Source organism: Jaculus jaculus, chromosome 5 (genome assembly GCF_020740685.1).
Source record: "Jaculus jaculus isolate mJacJac1 chromosome 5, mJacJac1.mat.Y.cur, whole genome shotgun sequence".
NCBI classification, from domain to species: domain Eukaryota; kingdom Metazoa; phylum Chordata; class Mammalia; order Rodentia; family Dipodidae; genus Jaculus; species Jaculus jaculus.
The window spans coordinates 25235185-25259622 of record NC_059106.1 but is presented as its reverse complement, the minus strand read 5'-3'; the positions used below and the strand labels follow the sequence as shown (position 1 = coordinate 25259622).

The following is a 24438-nucleotide window of genomic DNA, read 5'->3' as shown; positions in this document are numbered from 1 at the left end:
GAGGCAGTCCTCACCTTCCACTTCCTTGTTGTGTATACGTTATGTGTGTGGGTACATGTCACTGCACACCTGTAGGTCAGAGTGACAACCTTGGGGAGGCCGACCTCACCTTCCACTTCCTTGTTGTGTATACGTTATGTGTGTGGGTACATGTCACTGCACACGTGGAGGTCAGAGGACAACCTTGGCGAGGTAGCCCTAGCTGTCTGTCTTCTTGTTGGTTGCTGCTGCGAAGCCCAAAGTAGCTGGCCCAAGAGCTTCAGAGCTCTTTCCACTTTCCTCCCATTGCTCCAGGCACATTGGGATTACAAGCATAAGTGCCGCTGTATCCAGCTTTACCAGGGCCCTGGGGTCTGAACTCTGGTCATTAGGCTGGCACGGCAAGCACTTGTAACCACTGTGCCACCTCCCCAGCCTCAGTGAAGTGTGTTCCTGTTGACGTTTTTCCCTATAAAGTACCTTACAGCCATCAAAAACAGCCCCCCCACCTTCCATTGAAAAAGGGACGAAGTTGAAATATTTAAAGTAATATTCCAAAATGAGACCATCTATTATCTTTTAAAAAGTATTCCTATGGGATTTTTTTTCCTTATAACGTACCTTACAACCATCAAAAAGGTAGGGATTTTTTAATTTTTAAATTTTTATTAGCATTTTGCATGATTATAAAAAAATGTCCCGTGGTAATCCCCCCTCACTTTCCCCTTTGAAATTCCATTCTCCATCATATTACCTCCCCATCACAAACATTGGTTTTTTTTTTTTGCATCTCAAAGAAAAAAAAATTGAAATATTTAAAATAAGTAATACTCCAAAGTGATACAGTCTCAGCCACGATTTTAAAATGTATGAGTGCCAGGCATGATGGCCCACGTCTATAATCCTAGCACTCAGGAGGGTTAGATGAGAAGATGTGTTTAGTTTAAGGTCAGCCTTGGCTATATATTAAAACCTAATCTCAAAAAAATAATAAATGGGCTGGAGAGATGGACTAGAGTTTAAGATATTTGCCTGCAAAGCCAAAGGACCTTGGTTCAGTTCCCCAGAACCCACTTTAGCTCTGTTGTTGGTGATAATGCTGACAAGTTGGCACATGTGTCAGTGGCTGGAGGCCCTGGCACGCCCATTCATATCTTTCTCTCTCTCTCCCCCCAAACAAATAAATAAATAAATAAATGCCTAGACGCAGAGCCAACTTTACTTCCCAAAGCTGGAGTGGTAAAGCACTGTGGCTCTGTTGAGGCCACATTCTAGGTTCCCCGAGGCTTTCCAGACCCTGAACTTGATCAGATACCTCAGATTCCAAAAGTGTGGGCAGGCCATTCTCTGAGACTGGAGGTTACCTTATATACAGGTGAAAAAATAACCTTACATCGTGACTTGGATGCTTTGTGTTCAGATAAGAACTTTGATGATGAAGATTCTGTGGATGGAAATAGACCTTCCTCTGCCAGCTCCACGTCGTCCAAAGCCCCACCAAGCTCCCGGAGAAACATTGGGATGGGCACTACGCGTAGGGTTGGGTCATCCACTCTTGGATCCAAGTCTTCAGGTAAGAATGTGTTTGTTGGTGGTTTCCGTGGTCAGCTGCATGGTCTAACTGCAGTGTTTCTCAGACGTGGACACGTCCCTGGTATAGTTTGCTGCCTTTAGCTCTGTTGTTGCTGATATGCTGACAGTCCTAGCTTACTGTGCTGTGTGGACTTGCAGGCATTGTGGTGAGGCCATCTGTGGCAGAATGAAGCCAGCCCAGAGGAGAGCGTAGCACCAGATGAAGAGCAGGTGCACCCACCCTGATGTCATTATTCCAGCATCCCGATCCAGCCACCAGGCTTTTTAGTCAGTTTCTATTTAGTGAGGCCAAGAGTAACCAGGAACCATTCTGTATCCCTGTCTTTAAAGTATGGCTTGTTATTACAAGTAGCGTTTTTCCTCCTGAAGATAAGTGTGGCTATTTAAATGAAATAAACAGTGAAAGGCTAGATCAATAAAAGTCTGAGAATTGTTTGCAGAGATTTCTTCCAAAAATTCCTCCTCTCAAACCCTCTATCTAAATTGACTTGTTACTTACAGCTCTCATTTTGCTGCCAAAATTTCAATTTACGTGCACATTTCTTAATTTTTTATCTCTGCAAAACTGTGTAGCTCCTGCTTTTATAGCATGCTCGCTCACTGTTGATGAAGTAGAGTGCCACAGCCACATAAGCCAAAGCTGGACAGGCGTGAGGAGTTGGCAAGTGCCGTTAGCGTCAGTCCCCAGGGCCTCTGTCTTGGGTGTTGACTGGCGCAGGACCAGCGCATCTCGCCAGCCCAGGGCCTGCAGGCCCCAGAGAGCTGTACTGACCACAGGAAAAGCAGACACGCCACTTGGTTGGTTGTTGTTCCTCTTAGTGCTTTTAAATCTTTTTGTACATGGCCTCCCTACTTCCCTCTTTTTTCCCCTCCCTTCCTCTCTTCTCTCTTGGCCTACAGAGACTTAGGTATCATTCATTCTGGCATGAACCTACTTTTAAAGTTAATCTTCTGTGTTATTGAGCTTAAATTCATTTAGCATAATAAAACATTAATCATATTAAAGAGGACATCATCATTATTTTATTTCTGTGCCATATAGCAAAACTAAAATTACTTTTAATGATTTCTTTGCTTGCAGGTGTGTGTGTGTGTGTGTGTGCGCGCGCGCGCGTGTGTACATGTGTGCGCGTGTCAGTGTCTTCATGCTTGTGCAGCAGTGCTTTACCGTGTGGAGTCCTCTCCCACCTCCTAACTGTAGGCTCACAGCGCTGCATCACAGCGTGGCTGGTGTTAATTTAGCTTTGTCACCTTTACTGCTGCCTCATGCTCCCTTGAAGGCTATTTTACCTATTATATCCTTCAGGATCCTAAACACCCTGCATACCTCTGATAAGAAGCTCTTAGAAAAGTGCTCCTATCAGTGAGTATAGATCACTAGTGGGGGTTCAAAGAAACCACAGGCACCTGTGTTAAAGCACTTTCTCTCTCATTCACACACAAATAAAAACAAATGTTCCAAAATGTAATTTCAGTAGTATATATTCCCACTTCCCCAGTGATTGTTTGTTACATTGTTTGCTAAACATTTTGTTTCAAACATTAATAATTAATAATATATATATAGTATAATTAATAATAATAATGTTTGTTAATCCTTCTTACAGCTGCAAAAGAGGGCGCCGGTGCCGTGGATGAGGAGGACTTCATTAAAGCCTTCGACGATGTGCCCGTGGTGCAGGTGAGTGAGGATGTCTGACATGATGAAAATCTTCATTAAAGCTTTCGACTATGTGTCCGTGGTACAGGTGAGTGTGAATGTTTGACATGATGAAAATCAGGATAGGAATAGCCCGAATTTCATTTTCAAATATGTTCATACTCTTCAGGTTTGCATCACTGTAATGAAATTCCCATGGCAACTAACTCTATTTAATTTATCTATCTATTTATTTATTTTTCAGGTAAGGTCTTTGTCTAGCTGAGGCTGACGGAATTCACTATGTAATCTCAGACTGGCCTCTACCTAACTCATAGCAGTCCTTATACCTCTGTCTCCTGAGTGCTGGCATTAGAGGTGTACACCACCATGCCTGGCACAACTAACTTTATAAAGACAAAAGATTCAGTCCCACTCAGAATTTTGTGCCACAGGCTGAGGCCTTGTTATCACATAGTGCCTGGTAGATGACCATGAGCAAGCAATCACATGTTAAGATCAGTAGCAGAGAAAGGCAGTCATGATGCCAAACACAGGCTTTTTAACATCCCTCTCAGAACTACCTTCCAGTACCTCTCCCTCCAATGATCCAAGGTCACCATTACTTCCTAAAGGTTCTACCACCTGTCAATAGCACTGTCTAGCCAGGCATGGTGGTGGATGCCTTCAATCCCAGCACTCGGGTGGCAGAGGTAGAAGTTGAATTCCAGGTCAGCCTGGGCAAGAACGAGACCCTACATGGGGGGCAGCAGAAGCACTGTCTGGGCTAGTAAGCCTTTTGACACACCCAGCCAAACCACAGGACCTGCTGTATACAGAATTCTTCATTCACTGTGCTAGGTTTTTTTAAATTTATTTTTATTTATTTATTTGAGAGTGACAGAGAAAAAAGCAGATAGAGAGAAAATGGGTGCACCAGGGCCTCCAGCCACTGCAAACCAACTCCAGATGCATGTACTGGCTTATGTGGGTCCTGGGGAATCAAGCCCCAAACTAGGGTCCTTAGGCTTCACAGACAAGTGCCTAACTGCCAAGCCATTTCTCCAGCCTTGCTGTGGCAGTTTTTAACTGTCAGAATTTACAGGAGCTCTGAGGTACAAATAGAAAATGTTAGAGCTTTTGAAGTAACTGACATAAGGAACAAAATTCTAGGCCCAAGATGGTCTTTCAGGAAGAACGGGAAAGATGTGCTCCGGCATGGAGTGCGTCAGGTTGCACAGAGGATTCAAGTGGACAAGAGGTTAAGAAGCAGAGCTGGGGCCCAGAGGGACCGTCCATCAGGCCCACTGTGGTCGCTCTTCCTGCATGAGCAAGAGGACCAGTATTTGATCCTCAGCATCCATATAAAAGATCCTGCATGCACTGGTGTGTCCTTATAATGCGCTCCTGGCATGCAGAGATAGGAGGACCCCTGGGGCTCAGTGGACAGCCAGCTCAGCCTAATTGGTGAGCTCCAGGACCAAACGAGGTGGTTGGTACTTTTGAGGATAACACCTGAGGTTATTCTCTGGCCTCCACATTCATGCTCACACAATTGTGCACACATGTACACCTATGCGTGCACACATACAAGCACATGTATTTTAAAAAGAAGCATATTTACTCAGGGATCTTTTTCTTAGAATAAGAAAAACACACATAAATTTGAAGGATGTTAGCATGTGCAAAGCTAGAGAACACTTTATCAAACCTAGTCCAAGGCTGGAGAGACGGTTTAGTGGTTAAGGTACTTACTTGCCTGCAAAACCAAAGGACTCAGGTTCAATTCCCTAGGACCAACGTAAGCCAGATGCACAAAGTGGCCCAGCCATCAGGAGTTTGTTTGCAGTGGCTGGATGTCTGGCATGCCCATTCTCTCTCTTTCTCCCTCTCTCTATCTCCTATCTCTCTCTCTTTTTTTTTTTTAATTTATTTGAGAGTGACAGACACAGAGAGAAAGACAGATAGAGGGAGAGAGAGAGAATGGGCGTGCCAGGGCTTCCAGCCTCTGCAAAGGAATTCCAGACGCGTGCGCCCCCTTGTGCATCTGGCTAACGTGGGATCTGGGGAACCGAGCCTCGAACCGGGGTCCTTAGGCTTCACAGGCAAGCGCTTAACCGCTAAGCCATCTCTCCAGCCCCCTATCTCCTACCTCAAATAAATAAGTAAAAATTTTAAAAAAAAATCCCAATTGGGCGTGGTGGAGGCAGAGGTAAGAGGATTGCCGTGAGTTCAAGGCCACCCTGAGACTCCATAGTGAATTCCAGGTCAGCCTGTGCTAGACTGAGACCCTACCACAAAAAAACAAACAAAACAAAACCAACCAACCAAACAAACAAAAAATCCCTAGCACACACCAACGACTTTGTTGCGGCACTGGCCTTACAGGTGAAGCAGTATGGACTGCCCTCAGCTCCAGTACTGTCTCTTGCTCACGGCGGGCAATATTTTCAGTGTTTGTTCTGTGCTCGTCTCCTTCTATTTGGTGCTGTCTGTGCAGAAGTCAGGTGGCGAGCTCCCCTGGCTCAGGGTCATCTGTTACTATGGGACCTTCCTTTGTTCATGGCTGATGTCCTGCAGTAAGGTGTAACGATTAATGAGCAGGTGGATTTGAAAGTGTTTAAAATTAGAGGTATAATGCGATGTTGTACATAATACAAGTAATAACCAACTAATACATCATTGGCTGTTGGTTTCTTCTATTGTACATAAAATCTGCTTTTGCTGTGTTTGAGGCAATTGCAAATCTGTGGGGTACCTGTATGTTCACAGTGGGTAACAAGTTGATTCTAAACCTGCCTGCAAGGTTTCTCGCATATACTTCCTAAAACTGAAAATGTTTTGTTTATTACATTTACCAAATACTTTTGACTTCAGTTATTTAAAAATCTTAATTCTGCAGAATGTCTTATTGGTTATAAATTAATTTTTCTTACAGATTTATTCCAGCCGAGACCTTGAAGAATCCATAAACAAAATTAGGGAAATATTATCTGATGACAAGCATGACTGGGAGCAGAGAGTAAATGCTGTAAGCTTGACTTCATATGATTACGTTTAGACTTACTTAAGTATTCTAAGTGCTTTATTATGACATAGGGAATGGTGCTAATGAATGCTAAATAGTAGTTTGTTTGCCCGCCCCCCCCCAGGTAGGGTCTCACTCTAGCCCAGGCTGACCTGGAATTCACTATGGAGTCTCAGGGTGGCCTTGAACTCATGGCAATCCTCCTACCTCTGCCTCCTGAGTGCTGGGATTAAAGGCATGTGCTACCATGCCTGTCATAAATATTATTTGAATATTAAATATAAACATAATTATACTTGACCTTTTTAGTACAGTATTCACACACCTCCCCCCTTTTTTTGGAGGTAGGGTCTCACTCTAGCTCAGGCTGACCTGGAATTCACTATGTAGTCTCAGGGTAGCCTTGGACTCATGGTGATCCTCCTACCTCTGCCTCCCGAGTGCTGGGATTAAAGGCATGTGCTCGCTACCACTCACAGACCTTCTATTTTATTTATTTTTTTTGAAGGTTTTTTGTTGTTGTTTGGTTTGGTTTGTTGGTCTTTTGGTTTGTTTGAGGCAGGCTCACTGTTGTAAGTCACCTTCTCATTGCTGGGACAAAGTGCCCAACCAACAGCTGCTGATTGGAGGAAAGCTTTGTTTTTTTTTTTTGGCTTAGAGTCTTGAGGGGAAGCTTCATGGTGGCAGGGACGAGGTCATGGAGCAGAGGCTAGACATCACCTTCTTGCCAACAGCAAGTGGAAAACAGCCGCAGGAGAGTGAGCTGAACTCTAGCAAGTGGGCTCCGGATCGTATCCCTCAGCCCACTTCCAACCACATGTCCTCCAGCAAGGCTTCACCAACTAAATTGCCATCAGATGAGGACCAATATTCAAAACACAGGAGGACATCTGATCCAAACCACTATACTTAACTATGTAGCCCATGCAGGTCTTGAACTCCCGTGTTAGCCTCTGGAGTCCTGTGGAGACAGCTGGGGTCATGTACCATCACATTGAGCCCTGCTTTTCCCTTTAAAGCACACCATCTTGCCACCTTTTTGTATCACATGTTCTCTTAACCAAGACCTACATATGCAGTGTCTGGTGGCAGCCTCAATCCTTGCGCTGGTTTAGTTCTGCAGTATTTTTTAGTAACATTGTCAGTGTATTTCCCTGTGTAGTCTTTTCTTCATACCATTTTCTAGAAGTTGTGACTTCTTGGTGCATTAGAACACTTGAGATACTGAGGTAGGAGGATTGCCATGAGTTCAAGGGCAGCTTGGGGCTACAGAATATGAGTTCCAGGTCAACTTGGGATAGAATAAAACCCTACCTTGACAAAAAATAAAACAACAAAAGCAGTTCCTTAAACAAACACTTCCTGAACATTAAAGTGAGGGTGTGTCTTACGTGAAGAAAGCTAGTATGCTTTGGTTAGCCAGGGAGTTTGTGTTAAGATTGCTATTGTATTCTTTGTCAGACTAGCCAGATAAACTGTAGGATAATAAAAAGATACCATAAGGGCTGGGGAGATGCTCAGTGGTTTAAAGGCACTTGCTTGTGAAGTCTGCCTGCCTGAGTTTAAATTAATTACTCAGTACCCACATAAAAGCCTGACCCATAAAATGGCCCATTTTTCTGGAGTTCACTTGCAGCATGAGACCCTGGCACACCCATCCTCATAGTCTCTCTCCCCTTTCACAATAAATAAGTAAACAAACATAAATAAAAATATACATATAAGTAAATAAAATAGTTTTTAAAACAAGTACTCTAGGAATGCTGCTGCCTTTTTTTTTCTTTGAGGCAGGCCCAACAGACTGCCTTTTTTTGTTTTTAAGTGAGAGAGAGAGAGAATTAGCACACCAGGGCCTCCAGACGCTTGCGCCCCGTTGGGTGCACGTGACCTTTCATGCTTGCATCACTATGCATCAGTCTTATGTGGAACCTAGAGCACAGAACATGAGTCCTTAGGCTTCACAGGCAAGCACCTTAACTGTTAAGCCACCTATCCAGCCCAGTGCTTCTTGTTTGGATTGATGAAAGGATGGCAGTTTGAATGGGATGTAGAAGACATAGGTTTTTATAAGACTGTGGTCTTTTGGTACCATTGGTATAAAATCTATAGCTATGCTTACATTTCTCATTTAAAAAGACATATTTATCACAGCTACTACCCTTAAAAAATAACTTGGTTTGAGTTTCCATCTGTAGATTTGTTCAGTTTGTATTTATTAGGTCACAATTATTTGGCCAAATAGTCTTGGCAAAGTTGTATCATTTAGCCTTCAATGTTTATCTCTTGGGGTTATGCATATTCTGTTTTTATATATGTATATTCTCTGTTAAGAACTATTATATTTTTCTGACTTTTCTGTATCCCATCAGCTGAAAAAGATTAGATCTTTACTTCTGGCTGGTGCTGCTGAGTATGATAACTTTTTTCAACATTTGCGTCTTTTGGACGGAGCCTTTAAACTCTCTGCTAAGGATCTGCGGTCTCAGGTAGTGCGAGAAGCTTGTATCACATTGGGGTAAGGACTGTGATGCTCTGCATTCTCCCATACCATCAGATAGTCTCACCCCAGAGCCTAAGGATGGCTGCTTGGACATGGTTGCTCTCACAGGACCTCTGACTGTCTTTCAAGACCCTTGCCCACTTACATTTCAGTCCATCCTAGTATAGTAGTTCCTACTCAGTTATGTGAAGTATGATGGACTTTAAATGTTACTCAGTGATACCTCTCTGAAGCTGCTGTCTTATACTTGAAGCAGTTATTTATATTAACATAAGAAAATGAAAGTGCACAGAGTTTTGGTTTTCAGATTATTTATTGATACTAGCTTATAGGATATAGCATAATTATTTGGATATCTGCTTGTTTTTAGAATGAGTGCTGTTGCTATAAAATTAAAGACAGGGCTGAGGGATCCAGCTGAGTGATGAAGCACTTGTCTACCGTGCACAAGGTCCTAGGTTTAAACCCTGGTAGTGCAACCAACAACAACCAAAAAAAAAGAAAACTAAAGACAGGCACTGTAATAATCTTAGCTAAACATAAATTTTCTGTTTGAATATGTGTTAAAGCAGTAGTAGCAACCAGCAGGCATTGTAATTGTCTTAATGTTTTAGGGCAGATAGATATTAAATTGTGATTATTTTATGTGAAAATAAAAGGCATGATAAAAAAACATAAGATAATTTTTTCATATTCAGTGTTTTATTAGCATATGATTTTTTTTTGTTTTTTTTTTTAAACTATTTTAATACTTAGTTGGAAATGATTAAGGAAAAACCTCTTGCTGGGCGTGGTGGTGCATGCCTTTAATCCCAGCACTCGGAAGGCAGAGGTAGGAGGATTGTCATGAGTTCAAGGCCACCCTGAGAATACATAGTGATTTCCAGGTCAGCCTGGGCTAGAGTGAGACCCTACCTCAGAAAATCCAAAAAAAAAAAAAAAATTCGGCTAATGACTTTTGCCACGTTCTACATACACATTTAAAATTAAGTTCTGAAGTGTCTTTGGCTGTTGTTCTTTATTGCTCAATAACTTTGAATGAAAGCTTTCAGGTATTAAGAGTTTTGTGTTTCATTGTATAAGAAAGAAGCTATAATATGAATTCATTCTTTCTTATAGGCATCTATCATCAGTTTTGGGGAATAAATTTGACCATGGAGCTGAAGCCATTATGCCAACTATCTTTAATTTAATTCCAAACAGTGCCAAAATTATGGCCACTTCTGGTGTGGTAGCTGTTAGGTTAATCATTAGGGTAAGTACATTGTGGGCCCATCCATAAGCGAGTGGTAAATACGGATGGTCATAAGACATAGTAAAATGAGTATATATTTTGCAGTCATGTTGTACATAATACAATATGGACCCCCTCCCCTTTCCAGATTGTAGCACATGGGCTTTATGTGATCTGTGGTGTGAATTGTGGGTTGGTGCATATCCTGTGAGGGGTTGTCCATTGACTCTCCATTAGTTTTAAGTATTCGAACACCTGTTTCTATTGCTGGGCTTATCTTCTGGTTCTTTCCTCAACCACTTTTGTTCTTCTCTTAATCCCAGACCTTCCAGTTTAGATGTTTGTGCTGTGATTTTGCTATTTACCAAAAACCTCATTTAATTCATCACACATAAGCCCAGCAGCATCATGGTCTCCTTACTTAAAGTTTTTGAGTGCTGGCTTATTTAGATTCAAGAAAATTTCCAGTTGATTCATGGGCAAGTTTTCAAGAAAGCCCAGTCACTCACAAAGGCTTGAGATAGAACTTTTCTGTATTCCCTTCTCCCTACCATCAAGTTCTAGTTTTTCCCAGAGGCAACTCTTGAAACTTTGGGGGTTTGATGCTGCTGATTCAAACCTCCTCAGGAACTGCTAAGAGAGCTCAGTGGCTCACAGTGCTTCCTGCACAAACCTGACAATCATGGTGAATTTGGGTTCCCTAGAACACTTAAAGCCAGTAGCACACAGTTCTGTAATCCTAACAAGCCTGCAGCAATAGAAGCAGAGTCAGGACGATCCTGAAGCTTGCAGCCAGCCAGTCTGTTATTTGCAGGGCAAAATGACAAGATTCTGTCTGAAACACAGGGGAAAGCCTGGATCCATACTCTAAGGTTATTTTCTGAGCTCCACAGGTGCTGTGGTTGCACACATCCACATATACACAACACATCACACCAACACTTAAACACAAACAAAGGCTATCGGAATGTTCTTGGTCACCATGGGTTACGAGGCTTTATTTTTAGTTCTTCTGTTCTTTCTTGTACTCCCAATATGAGACCTCAAGTCCTGCATATTCCCATTGAATCAGTTTCACAATAGATGGCTGTGATGCCTTCTTCTGAACCCACACAGATGTCTACTACTCAGGTAACTCAGGTCTCATACCAATGAGGGCTTTGATTTTAGGCTGATTTATGTATCATACTGTCATCTCTCCCTTGCTTTGTTTTGTAATGACCTATGATAATTCAGTGAGGTTATGTCTCATGACTTTTGAATCTGAATATATTGTGTGATAAGCAATTTAGATAGCAAGGGAGCTGCTTCTGGCTGTGTTTTGCTCTGGTTTTGTATTTGCAAGCTTTCACCTGTTTCCTGTTCTTCTCCACAGCACACACACATCCCTAGGCTAATTCCCGTCATAACAAGCAACTGTACCTCAAAGTCTGTCGCTGTTAGAAGGTAAATGTTAAAAGTGCCTCTTTATTATTTTGAAATTATTTTAAAACCAAGGCAAGTACCATATCTCCTGCTAAAGTTTCATGATTGAAAAGTTTAGTATTATTTAAGATCGCTGTAATAAATCCTTCTTGGGCTGGTATCAAGATCTAAATACTTTGGAAAATGAGTTTGGGTAAATTTATATTGTGTACTGGAGTGGGGGATGGCAGGAGGGAGAGAGGTAGTCCCTCTACCTGTCTTTGGGCTGCCTCATTCCTGTTTCCTTTGGCTCCATGGCCAAAGTAGGGTTCTTGCCCATCTGACTGATAATAAAAGGGAAGGGAAGGAACAAAAACAACTCTCTAAACTAATAATAATAAAAAAAAGTGTATTCCACACCTTTCCTGAGGGACACAGGCTGTGTACTTCGTAAATTAGGGCAGAACAGCCTCAGCTCCCCAAGAGTTGTCAAGTCAGCAAGGTGAAGGGGTGATGGAAAACCTTGGAAGCTAATAGATGTCACTTGAAGCAGTCTCTTCCCATACAATGCTGATTAGTTTCACTAGGTAGAAGGGCACCTCCGCATGGGGTTGTTCTGAGGATTCAGTCAGTGTGGTAAGGAAAGACCTGATGCCTAGTGAAAGCTTTTCAAGCAGTAACCATATGAGACCTTGCTCGTCCTGATACCAGTACTGTTACTTGCAGTCTCTCTCTGTTCCCCTTGGTGCACAATGTGGCGTGCCTGTCTTTGTTGTGGGCTCAGTTTCATGCATTAGTCAGCTTGGGCTGCCATAATAAAAAAGCATCATGGCTCACACAGCAGATCATTTGCTTTGGAGGTTGAAGTCCATGAGAATGGAGTGTTTTGTGAAGACTCTTCCTGTTTTGCAAATGGCTACTTCTCCTTCTGTCCTCCCTTGAAGAGTTGCAGGGAGGGAGGAGAGGCAAGAGAGGGCTAATAGAGCAAACTCTGTTGTCTCTTAGAAGAATGCGAGTCCTATCTAAGGACACCATCTTCATGACTTCATCAAAATCCAATTGCCTCCCAAGGCCCATCTCCAAATAACTCACATCAAGGTTTGGGGCTTCATGTATATTTGGGAGCGAGACAGAAACCATTCTGCTGAACTTAGCAGTTCTGGTCCCTGTACACATAACAACATACAGTCACTGCAACAGTGGGGAGGCTGGTCCTCACCAGTTTCTGAACCACATGCCAACTGGCTGTTTCTGTATTTCACCAGTGTTAGTCAGAATGGTCTCTACAAAATAACAGGAGCTATCTAACCCAGCCCTGCTGCTCTCAGAAGTGTAGAAAGCCAAGCTGGGGAGAAGGCTGAGAGGTTAAAAGCTGCACAAAGAGGTTTTGGTACACCAACCTGACAATTAGAGTTTGCATCCCCAGAACGCACTAACAGCTGGACTCAAGCAGTGCAAGCACCTGCAATCACAGTGCGCCTGTGACAGTTAGAGGTAGAATTGGGAGATCCCGAGGCTCATAAGTTAGCTCATGTGGCAGCAGCAAAACAAGAGGCACCTTGTCTCAAACAAGGAGGAAGGGGAGGACCAGCATACTGAGGTTGTCCTATGATCTCCATGTGTATTCCTGCGTGCGTACACACACACACACACACACACACACACACACAGAGAGAGAGAGAGAGAGAGAGAGAGAGAGAGAGAGAGAGAGAGAGAGAGAAAGCTAAAGAGGAGAAAGTCACCAAAGCTCCTCATCTTCTCTTTCAAGCCATGGCCAGCTTTGTTGTATAGAATTGGTAAGAAGTGGATTGTACATTCTCCCTGCCTTTAAGAAGCTAATAATACAGTTGGAAAAATAAAAAATAGTAATACAAAAAAACAGAAGAATGACAGCATACATTTTGCGGAGTTAGGAATTCATTCAAAGCAGCAGACCTGTCCCCAAGAAATTTCAGAGGTGTTGGAAACTGAGCCACTGTTGGACAAATGAAGAAGGCACAATAAAGACTCAGACCAGAAAGTGACCTGAACAGGAGGGTGGAAGGAGAAGCATGATTACTGTCTGGGCTGGGGCAGGAATGAGGAAGTGACATGAGAACATCACTTTAGTCCCCTGTTATCTCCACTGGTGGCAGCCCCAGGCCAGACAGCTCTCCTGTTAGCCTCTAAAACTATTAGGCCCTGAGCACATAGTAACTGACTGCTTCTTGTCCTTTCTGCCCTCTTTACTCTGCTTGATTTCCTTCATCTCCATCATGTAGAGGGTTAAGGGTTAGTAAAGACCAGTTGACTCATTTGAAGGGTTTATTAAAGACTAATTGAATGGAGAGACATGAGAAAGTCTGCTCATTTTATTAGAGAAAGATTTCTATTTGCTGTGTTTCCTTGAGCGCTGGTTCCTAGGACAGGGACCATTTGCTGTTACAAAAACCGGAACCCTGCAGCGATAGCTCAGTGGTTAAAGGCACTTATTTGCAAAACCTGCCAGCCTGGGTTTGATTCTCAGTACCCATGTAAAGCCAGATGCACAAAGTGGGGAGAGCATGCATCTGGAGTTTGTTTGCAGGACCAAGAGGCCCTAGCATGCCCATTTTTTCTCTCTCTCTTTCTCCTTCCCTTTCCCCCTCTCTAATAAGCAAAAAAATAAAATAAAAATAGGAACCCTGGAATTCAGAAAAGGGAAATTAAAGAGAGGTAGGACCTAAATAGGTAACATAATGTAAAGGAAGTGAACACTGAATCTTGTAGTGTCGTGAAAGGGTCTAAGGAAGACGACCAAAGTGAAACGACTTACAAAGGAAGGCTGCTGCAGGGTGGGGGCAGGACAGCTGACTCCATGCTCAGCACTGCCAAGGACTTCAGCAGGAAATTGGGGATACACTTAGCTTTTCAAGGGCTTCTCTACTTTTCTGTATGGTATTCTGTAAAATTAATGGAAAGAATAATTTGCTGGTCCTATAACATGCTGATATGTTATGTGAATGCGATATACTAATGTGTTTGTTAGGATAGTATAAGAAGAATTGACAACTAGAGGCCTTCTCAGTAACACTGCCATGACGCTTGGTCTTCTGGTTGGAAGGAACTTCGGCCCTGGGTCCCTGTGGCCTCAGCACTTTAGTTACTTTGTCCTTCAGTCATTTCTGATTTCTTCGTGTTCAGTTTTTTTCCAGTCATAAAAACAAAACCTACCGATAAAAGACATACTGGCTTATTTAAGCAGAAAGCTGTTTATTTTCTCTATTATGCATGTTACTAAGTTCTGTGTTTTTCTTACCACGTTTCAGGCGCTGTTTTGAATTTTTAGATTTGCTTTTACAAGAATGGCAGACACATTCTTTGGAAAGGTAAGCATCTGTCCTATTTGAAACTGCTTTTCTCTCTGCATAGACTTGGGATTGAGTGCCTAGGCAAGTAGTCCAACCACCCGTGGATAAGGAAAGAAAGAACCGAAGAAGTTGTTGCCTGTGGAATACTAGTGCACACAGGCCCTGCTGGTGTGTGGTGTGTGTCACAGTGATCGCTTTAGTAGCTGGGCACATTCTGTTGATGCCAGCTTCACCACAGTGAGAGTTTAAGGCTGCTCCACTAGATACTTAGAGGAATTGTACTCATTTGAAAGTTTTCCTTTTATCCTTTACTCAGGCTATTAGATGGTCACTTGTACATCATCATAATTAAAAGTTCAGTTGTGGCAAAATTCCTGAAGCATGTCTATTAATTTTGAGATTCCTTCTTTGGCATTATTAGTAAATGTTGATTTTAGGTGCATGTCATTCTGAGTTAGATTTGGAGGCACTAGATGGTGAGTTGTGTCTCATAGTTTGGGAAGTGCCTTTCATCATAGTGATACTGAACATGAGGGAACAAATGCCAGTGGTTATAGAAATAATAGCAAAGGGCTGGAGAGATGGCTTAGCCATTAAAATGTTTGCCTGCAAAGCCAAAGGACCTCAGTTCAATTCCCCAGTACCCACATAAGCCAGATGCACAAGGGGGCACATGCATCCGGAGCTTGTTTGCAGTGGCTAGAGGCCCTGGTGTGCCCTTTCTCTTTTTGCCCCTTTCTATCTCTCAAATAAATAAAATATTTTTTAAAAAAGAAAAAAATACTTCCTTGTTCTTAACCTCTTGGGCATTACATCATCTCTTTATTGAGTTATGATTTTGGAATTCAGAGGAAGGAAGTGAAATGTATGCAATGTTGATATAGTTTCATGTGTTTGTTCACCAGCTCTCTCAACGTCTGCACTTGTTAGGTGGTCACTAAATAATTGCTGAAAGAATGAAGGAGTGAGCAAGGACTGGAAAGACAAGTCATATTGGTCACTAGTGATCTGGGAACTTGTAGAAAACATTCACTGAGATCATCTCCTCCGTCTTAAAATTCTGTTGACTAGAGCTATGTTTAAAGACAGCTAATGAGAATACCTGTTGATGAAATGATTGTTTTTAAGACTTACTTCATTAAACTGGGTGTAGTGGTACATGACTATAGTCCACGTTACTTGAAGTTGAGGAAGAAAGATGACAAGTCCAAGGCCAACCTGTGCAATGTAGCATGACCTTGTTTATTAAACACACATCCCAACAATTAAATACTAATGGAACTTGGAAAGAAAAACATGGTTTTTCTTTCAGTCTAGCAATGTGCAGAGCAGCTCTTTGAAATTAGGATTGTTGTTATCGTTTCACAATTGCTGTGGAAACAAGCTCTGGTGTCTAAGTTCATGAAAAATTCATCTGAGTGAGTATGGTCTGAAAAGAAGCCAGTTGTGATTAAAGAACTCACAAATCCTTAAGGAGAGAAGGGTAAAAGTGGTGACAGGACCATGGCTCTGAGAGAGTTCTGAGATCGGAGCCTCTAAGCTGTGAGTTAACTGATTAAGCTTGGCACAAAGGTTCATGACCCACATTGCCGTTTTGAAGTTGTTCCATATACCCATTTTGCACCACATAAAACCATACGTGTAATGGTCATTACTGTTTTTTTTTCTCAACGTCTAGACACATATCAGTCTTAGCAGAAACAATAAAGAAGGGGATCCATGATGCTGACTCTGAAGCTAGGATAGAAGCCCGAAAGTAAGTTTCTGCTGTATGTGCTGTGCTCCCGTGCGGTGTGTGCATTACCGTGTTAACACCCAGCGGGCGCAGCTGTTGAAGACGCCTGCTTGCAAAGCCTGACCACCTGGATTTGATTCCCCAGTTCCCACATAAAGCCAGATATGCACACAGTGTTGCATATATCTGGAGTTGTGTGCAGGGGCAAGAGGAACTAGAGTGGCCATACTCCTCACTCTTTCCCTGTCTGCCTCTTTCTCTCTCTCATAAATAAATAAAAATATTAAATTTTTTTTTTGTTTATTTGTACTTATTTGAGAGCAACAGAGAGAGAGAGAGAGAGAGAAAGAGGCAGATAAGAGAGAGAATGGGCGCGCCAGGACCTCCTGCCACTGCAAACCGAACTCCAGACACATGTGCCCCCTTGTGCATCTAGCTAACGTGGGTCCTGGAGAATTGAGCCTTGAACCGGGTCCTCAGGCTTCACAGGCAAGCGCTTAACTGCTAAGCCATCTCTCCAGCCCTAAAAATATTTTTTAAACCTACTAAGTTACAGGAACATATTTTGTTAATTATTACTTTTGAATGTAACCCTAAACGTTCATATCAGAATATTTACCTTTTATGTGTGTTTGCTTGTTTAGAAGGTTGGCTGTGTGACATTGAGCATAAAGAGGACCGAGTGCTTGTTTTCAAAGCTCATGAGAAATGATCGTATCAGTCAGAAAGCACTTGTTTTCCTACTCAGTGTATTCTTTTACTAACCCAGCCCTGCAGAAAGCCATGCTGTAATCCAATGTGATGTACTGACCATGAAAAATCATAGTTACAGTGTATTCTCTCCCTGTCATTACATGTGTGAACATCAAATGGTTGCTCAGTAAACGTGAGTCATGAGGAAAAATTGGTTTGGCTAATGCTCAGGGTTGTCATGGTGATAATGTTCTGAGGTGATTTTACATTAGGACTAAATATGCTTCAGTCATATGGCCATGCCCCAGTATCCAGTCCCTCCCTGGGGATAATTGTTGTGTGACTATACCACAGGTTTGATGGTAAGACTTACTAGGACTAGGGGTGTAGCTTAGAGGTAGAGGGCTGGCCTAGGCAGCATGTGTGAGGTCCTAGGTTCGATCCCCTGAACCATAAAAAGACATGCTGATGACGTAGCTTAGTGGTAGAACACTTGCCAAGCATGTGTAAGATTTCCCCAGAACTGGTAGAGGCAGGGGAAGGAGGTGGAGTCAACTATGGCCACTTTTGTGTGTGTGGTAGCTTAATCCATATGTCATAGCTGGCCAGCTCTTTTGATTTACATGGGCTACAAACTCCTTTTCCTTGCCCAGAGCACTGTAGTTTTACTCAGCTGGATTTGTATTTTTTATAGCCTGATCCAGTGTGTATTTTCTTTAACTGCTGCACAGTTCAGTTGCTGTTTTTAATCTTTGAATTCATTATAAATGGGATCCCCCTGCCAAAACAAGTGACATAACTAATGGTTACTAAAAACTACTCAAAATGGCTGAAGAGATTGCTTTAAGGTATTTAAGGTGCTTGCCTGTAAAGCCTAAGGACCCAGGTTCCGTTCTCCAGGTCCCATGTAAGCCAAATGTACATGGTAGCACATGTATCTTGAGTTCATTTGCAGTGACTAGAGGTCCTGGCACACCCATTGTCTCCCCTTCCTCCCTCCTTCCCTCCCTCCCTCCCTCCCTCCCTCCCTCTCTCTCTCTCTCTCTCTCTCTCTTTCTCTCTTCCTCCCCTCACCTCTCTCTCTCTCTTCCTGTCTCAAATAAAAATAAATAAAAAAGTATTTAAAATGGGGTTGTTAATGATTGCTAGTGATGTTTTTATCCCTGTATTGTATTCTGCACCTAGCTTTTTCTTAACCTTAATCATAATGCAACGTGGATTCTATGTGGCTCTGAACCTTGTTTCGTTTTTCTATTGTTTATATTCATAAAGTAGTTTTAAATATCTTAGATCCAAGAATGTCAAATTACGTTATAAAAACTACCATTAATGACCCCATTCTGTGTTCTAGGTATGGCTATAGTGATTTTCATTTTGTCTTCCCTAAGGCTCCTGGCTTTGTAATGTTAACACCTTTAATTCTTGTTTTATAGGTGAGCCTGAGGTTCAGAGAAGTTAAGTAACTTGTCTTACATAAACAAACAAACAAACAACCCCCCCCCAAAAAAAAAACCAGTTACAGGGCTAGGGAAATGGCTTAGTCATTAAAGACACTTGCTTACAAAGCCTGCCAGCCTGGATTTAATTCTCCAGCACCCTGTATAGCAGGACACAAAAAGTGGCACGACCATCTGATGTTTATTTGCAGAGACAAGGGAGCCTGGCACATCTACATGCATGCATGCATATAAGCAAATAAATAACTCCAATAATTTATAAGGCCAAGATTTGTCAAAGCCTTCCTTTGTTTATCCTCCCTGCCTTCTGCTGAGCCACTCCTCTTAGCAAGAAGGTAGAGGGCTGTAGTCCTCAAAAACACTGTGTGGACTACTCCAGAGCTCAGCATGAGCCCTTGAGGGCCTACTGCATAGACTAGGGATGTGTCTCCTCCCTAGGTGCTACTGGGGCTTCCACGGTCACTTCAGCAGAGAAGCAGAGCATCTCTACCACACTCTGGAGTCCTCCTATCAGAAAGCCCTGCAGTCCCACCTGAAGAACTCAGACAGCATCGTGTCTTTGCCTCAGTCAGACCGTTCCTCTTCCAGCTCTCAAGAGAGTCTCAAGTAAGGAGCCTTGCTTCTCCAGTCATGGTGTAATGCCGAATATTTAAATGCATGTCTCATGGAAACACAAATGACAGCTCTGTTTTTACCTGTGTCCCTGTTTAAGTTCCCGCAGACCTCAGGTAGATGCTGGTCTTGGTATGATACTATGGTAAAAGAGTAGGAACAGGTGTCCCTGGGATCTGCCACAAGTGGTTTTCTTAATAAAATACAGTTTTAGAATAATACTGTGGATTATATTGTAATGTGAACTATACACAATAATGCTTCAGGAAGTCTCCCAAGAGAATTTAAGTGTTGCCTGGAGAGAGGTGGGGTGGGGGTGGGTCATTTAAGACCTTGAACTTAACCTATTATCTTTGTTCCAGACTTCTAACTTCTTCCTCTGTTACTATTTTGCTCTGGGTTTATAAGTTCATCCCAGAAGTAATACTAAAACGTTGTCAGAAATGAGATCTATAAAATAAGGTCTGAATTGCATGAAAAATTCTGGAGACCCTGACATAATCATAATCCTTAGTGTCACAGTTTCCAGTTGTTCTGCTATAGGTGAAGTGTACTGTGGTAATAAGACGCATGCTACTTTCTCTGCAGCCGGCCACTTTCTGCCAAAAGAAGTCCTACTGGCAGCACCACATCAAGAGGTAAGACTGTAGCCACAGGTGGGGGGGGGGGCACGCAGGGCAGGTTCCTGACTCGGGGTGGCTGCTCAGCCCCCGTCAATTCTGAGTTGCGTGCCACTCTGCTGTCTGCTCTGACATTGCAGAGCCATCCACTCACATTGCCAGGATGGCTAGGCAGGCAGAAATCAAGGTTGGTGGTCCCTCCTCCCCACCTCTCTGCAGCATGTCCCTGCTGCCACACTCTGCTGGGATCATATGATAGCGTGAGGATCATTTGGAATGTTCTGCGTGACAGCAGCTTGGTGGCATTCATGGCTGGATAGAGGTGTGTTTCCTAATAAAGGGGGTTCTTAGGCCACATCAGGTGGTCTAGCCACACTAGGAACCTAGGACATTTCCTTAGACCTGTTGTTTTTGATTTCTGGAAACTGTAAGATATGTCATGGTGAGGCCACTTCTGATGTCTTTGCATTGCTTGTATTCTGTCTTCAAGGCAGGAGAAATTTCAGTCCTGTGGGCTCTGGTATTTGTTTAAACTTGGTGTTTGTTTCCAATAAGAGCAGAGCAGCCTCACGTTTCAACAGTACACGTTGAAAGTTCCATGTAGTCCTTTCTGACATTCCTTCTTTTGCCACCAAAGCCTCTACAGTTAGTACCAAGTCTGTGTCGACGACTGGGTCCCTGCAGCGGTCTCGAAGTGACATTGACGTGAACGCAGCAGCCAGTGCCAAATCCAAAGTCTCCTCGTCTTCAGGATCCACTCCCTTCAGCTCTGCAGCAGCATTGCCTCCAGGGTCATATGCATCTTTAGGTAACTGATCCCCTTTACTCCTGTTGCTGTCCCAGCAACCCTTGCCTTTTAGTGGATGACAAAAATGGTGACTGAGGGAAGCCTCATTGTGGCCGGACAGTACTGAAGGATACACAGCTGCACTTGGAGTCAGTACATGCCCTCCATCTCTGTGGCAAGCCCAGCGAGTACCCAAGCCACTCCTCAGACCGCAGCACTTGCCTTTCCACTCACTGTAGTTGGGTGACAGAAGTGTTCTCAAGGAATATGATAGGCCTATTAACCAACCTAAGCACATCTGTAACAGAGCACTGTCTTTCCACATGTTCCCTGATAGGAGTATGTCTTTAATGATTTCCCAAAAGAACTATTTTAACTATTTTCCAAAATTTTAATATCTGACATAATGATACGTCCATTGCTCACTTCTCCAGACATTTAATACCCACCTGTGTAAGGCTGGTGTTATATTCCATTTTATATCTGTGATGCCAAATTATTCAGAGCCAAAATCTGAGGACCTAGCTGAATTAATCCTACTCTGGATTTTAAGAAAAGGAGTCAAATTTACACAAGCACTAAAATGGAGTTACTTAAGTGGCCTCTCAAGTTCCAAAGGCAGCTGTAAAAGTGAAGCTCTGAAGTGCGTGAGATAGGAAGCCCAGGGAGAGCAGTGCCTGGAGAAGTCTCTGGACCTGCGTCTGTTCCCTGTGCTTTAGAGCGGGCCAGGCGCATTTTGAGTCTCCTTCCTTGCCCATGAACTGATGATAATAACGGCCACTTGACTCAGATATGCAAAGAGGACCAATGGCATTATCTGAAAGTCCTTTGTCAACTGTTGTCCTGCAAGGTAGAAGAAAGTGGAACTGAGACTAGGACATGTGTCCAGGCACTCTTGTTATCTCTGTGGAATACCTGATACACAGATCTTCCCATGTCGCCTCTTGTACCATTAACAAGGATACTGTTTTGTTTTGAAAACAAGGGAGGTGTCACAGTGTTTTCCTCCTATGGTGAATTAGTTGTGTGAATTTTAGTCTAAGTATTTATCTGTGTTTTGATACATTTGCTCACCTTGAGTTTTTTTTTTTTTTTTTCATTCTAGCCCAGGCTGACCTAGAATTCACTATGTAGTCTCAGGGTGGCCTCGAACTCATGGCAATCCTCCTACCTCTGCCTCCTGAGTGCTGGGATTAAAGGCGTGCGCCACCATGCTCGGCACCTTTAGTATTTTTAATAAGTATTTGTGGCACTGCTTGCAAAACCAGCCCTTAGCATACTCAGGGTCTTTGTTTTTCTCCACATATCTGGGATGTTTAGTACACTCCCCTGTGCTGTGAAAGCCCCAGGAGTTTGGGCTGGTGACTGAATCTTCAGAAGTGCTGAGGAGATGTTCTTAGCTCAGTGTCATCTCTTCAAAGGTCACTGAGAAGCGAGCTCTGCTCTCCTTCGGTCCCTTCAAAACACGACTTGAAGTAGTGCAGAATCCCACTGAGAATGTGTTAGTGCTTAGGTTGACCCATGGCCTGCAGATGTTTAGCATTGAAGCTGACAATCCTTTTCAAACTTCTAGAGTCCAGACACATGAGGGAAGACATGGAGTACATAGGCCTGGATGCAGGTACTGAGTGCGACAGCTGTCGCCGCCGCCTCCGCTGCTGGGCGTGTAGTTGGGATAGGCCTCGCTGCAGCCAGCCTCTCAGCTTCTCACTTGCCTCTGCCCTCCGGTGACTCTCGAGAACTTGAACTTGTAGTGCTTCCTCTGCTCCCTGCCTCCTGCCTCTTTTCAGGGAAAAGGAACTGCTCTGAAGAGGAGGGCTGGCAAAACAGAAAAAGACCCCTGTCACTTTTTCAACTGACTGGGTTTTGTTTTCCCAAAGCAAAACCCTTGGCACTGTGCTAAGCTAATCCCGGCACAGGCACACTTACCCGCTGCTGACTGCTTTGCCGTGGGGCCCGTTCCCCTGTCAGCTTGGTTGTAAATGGTACTTTTACTTTTTTAGTAGCTAATAACATTCTGCTTTTTAATTTTCTGACTGTTACTAACTGTTCCCTGTTATCCCTTCCCTTGTTTTTTAATTTGCTTAAAGATGGTACTACCACTAAAGCGGAGGGTAAGCCGTTTGTTTCTGTGATCGAGGTGTTGTCTCTGCTCCTCTCTTCTCACTGAGTGCCACTCGGTGCCTCTCATCCTCACCGAGGTCCCCGCATGAGATGTTGCACGCTGTCCTCACCCCTCTCATTCTGTCCCCACGAGGGCCTGGCCCTCCCTCCACCTGACTTCTCCCACCCTTTATTGCTCGGTCTCTGTTGTGAATTTGGGCACCAAAGTGTGTTGTGCTTGGTTAACACGGAGGTCACATTGTGGGGGCTGGGAGGATCATCATCATGTTACCTGCTGCTGCTCCCGAAACTGCTTTTGTTTTTTTCTTTCTGTTCTTTTGTGGACCTCAGGATTTGCTTTTCCTGTTTTGAAAGTAAATTTCCATGTCAATTATTCAGGTTAAAGGCTAGTGAAAGTTTTACAGTCAGGTATATGAAGAAATATTTACAAATGTCTTTCTTTCCCCTTAAAGGTTCTGCCAAATGATATGATCCTGTTTCATTAGTGGTGTTGACATCCACTGTTGGTTCACTTGCAGTCATTTCTTCCACTCACCAGCCATGCGTCAAATGCCTTCTGTGTGCTGTGTTCCACAGCTTACGAGAGGACATAGTGGTGAGAGAAGCAGGCACACCCACTTTCACGTGATTCTCACTTCACCCCATTGTCAGGAATCTCCTGCTATTGTTATGATAATGGTCTATCCAAGTCTTCATGGACATGTGCTAGACAGGGTCCTTGTTCCAGAGGTTCTAGGTAAAAGATAGGATAATGTTTCAAAGAATTGGAATTTAGAGGAGTCTTCTTCTTAAGATAGTGGCTAGGATTACCACCCCCCCCATAATTCCTTTAGCAGTTAACATCTGGTTCATTCTCACCCATTGTCAAGCTACCATAAAAGGCAAAGTGGGCTAGGTACTGGCATTGTAGTGCTTTAAGTCTACATTCTACTTTCTAAGGGAGTCAAAAAAGAAAAGAATAGAATCTTTTTTTTTTCTTTTGGTTTTTCAAGATAGGGTCTTACTCTGGCCTAGGCTGACCTGGAATTCACTATGTAGTCTCAGGGTGCCCTTGAACTTGTGATGATCCTCCTACCTCTGCCTCCTGAGTGCTGGGATTAAAGGCATGCTCCACCACGACCGGCTTAGGAATGGAATTTTTAAAAAAATTTTTAGGTTATTTGAGAGCAAGAAAGGGGCAGATAGCACGGGAGAGAATGGGCAGGGCCTTCATCTGCTGCAAGTGAATTCCAGACACATGTGCCATCTTATGCATCTGACTTACATGGGATCTTGGGAATTGAACCTAGGTCCTTTGGCTTTGGAGGCAAATGTCTTAACTGCTGAGCCATGTCTCCAGCCCAGGAATGGAATATTTTAAAACTATGAATATAGGGGCCAGGGAAATAGCTCATTAGTTAAAGGTGGTTGCTTGCAATCCTACTGGCCTGAGTTTAACTCCCTGGCACCTATGTCAACCTGGATTCAAAGTCTTGCATGCTTCTGTGATCTCAGCATGCTTACAGCAATAGGAGACAGAGCCTGAAGGATCTGGCAGCTCACAGGCCAGCTAGTCTGGGGCACATGAAGTGAAGCAGCAAAAATCAAGTAACACAGGAGACAAGGTTTCAAGCTGGTAGAGGGAGAAGAGCACCCCGAGGCTGTCCTCAGATTCGCACGTGTGCATGGCCTGTGCACACATCCACAGCCGCACATACGTACACA

At 43.3% G+C, this 24438-nt stretch overlaps 1 protein-coding gene across 45 annotated transcripts in view; it reads left to right on the top strand.

Moving 5' to 3' along the window:
* Clasp1 (cytoplasmic linker associated protein 1) overlaps positions 1-24438 on the top strand; it is a 263726-nt gene that overhangs the window by 130404 nt on the left and 108884 nt on the right. For 20 of the 45 annotated variants that reach the window (XM_045150081.1, XM_045150066.1, XM_045150080.1 and 17 more), the window contains exons 9-19: positions 1400-1552; positions 3180-3253; positions 6150-6242; positions 8609-8754; positions 9859-9994; positions 11349-11419; positions 14665-14724; positions 16385-16462; positions 19030-19197; positions 19792-19841; positions 20461-20631. In XM_045150081.1, coding sequence (XP_045006016.1) covers positions 1400-1552; positions 3180-3253; positions 6150-6242; positions 8609-8754; positions 9859-9994; positions 11349-11419; positions 14665-14724; positions 16385-16462; positions 19030-19197; positions 19792-19841; positions 20461-20631 — 1200 coding nt within the window. Of the gene's footprint in view, positions 1-1399; positions 1553-3179; positions 3254-6149; positions 6243-8608; positions 8755-9858; positions 9995-11348; positions 11420-14664; positions 14725-16384; positions 16463-19029; positions 19198-19791; positions 19842-20460; positions 20632-22183; positions 22232-22700; positions 22725-24438 lie in introns of all 45 variants that reach the window. The other 25 variants (XM_045150078.1, XM_045150063.1, XM_045150077.1 and 22 more) reach the window with 2 other exon arrangements.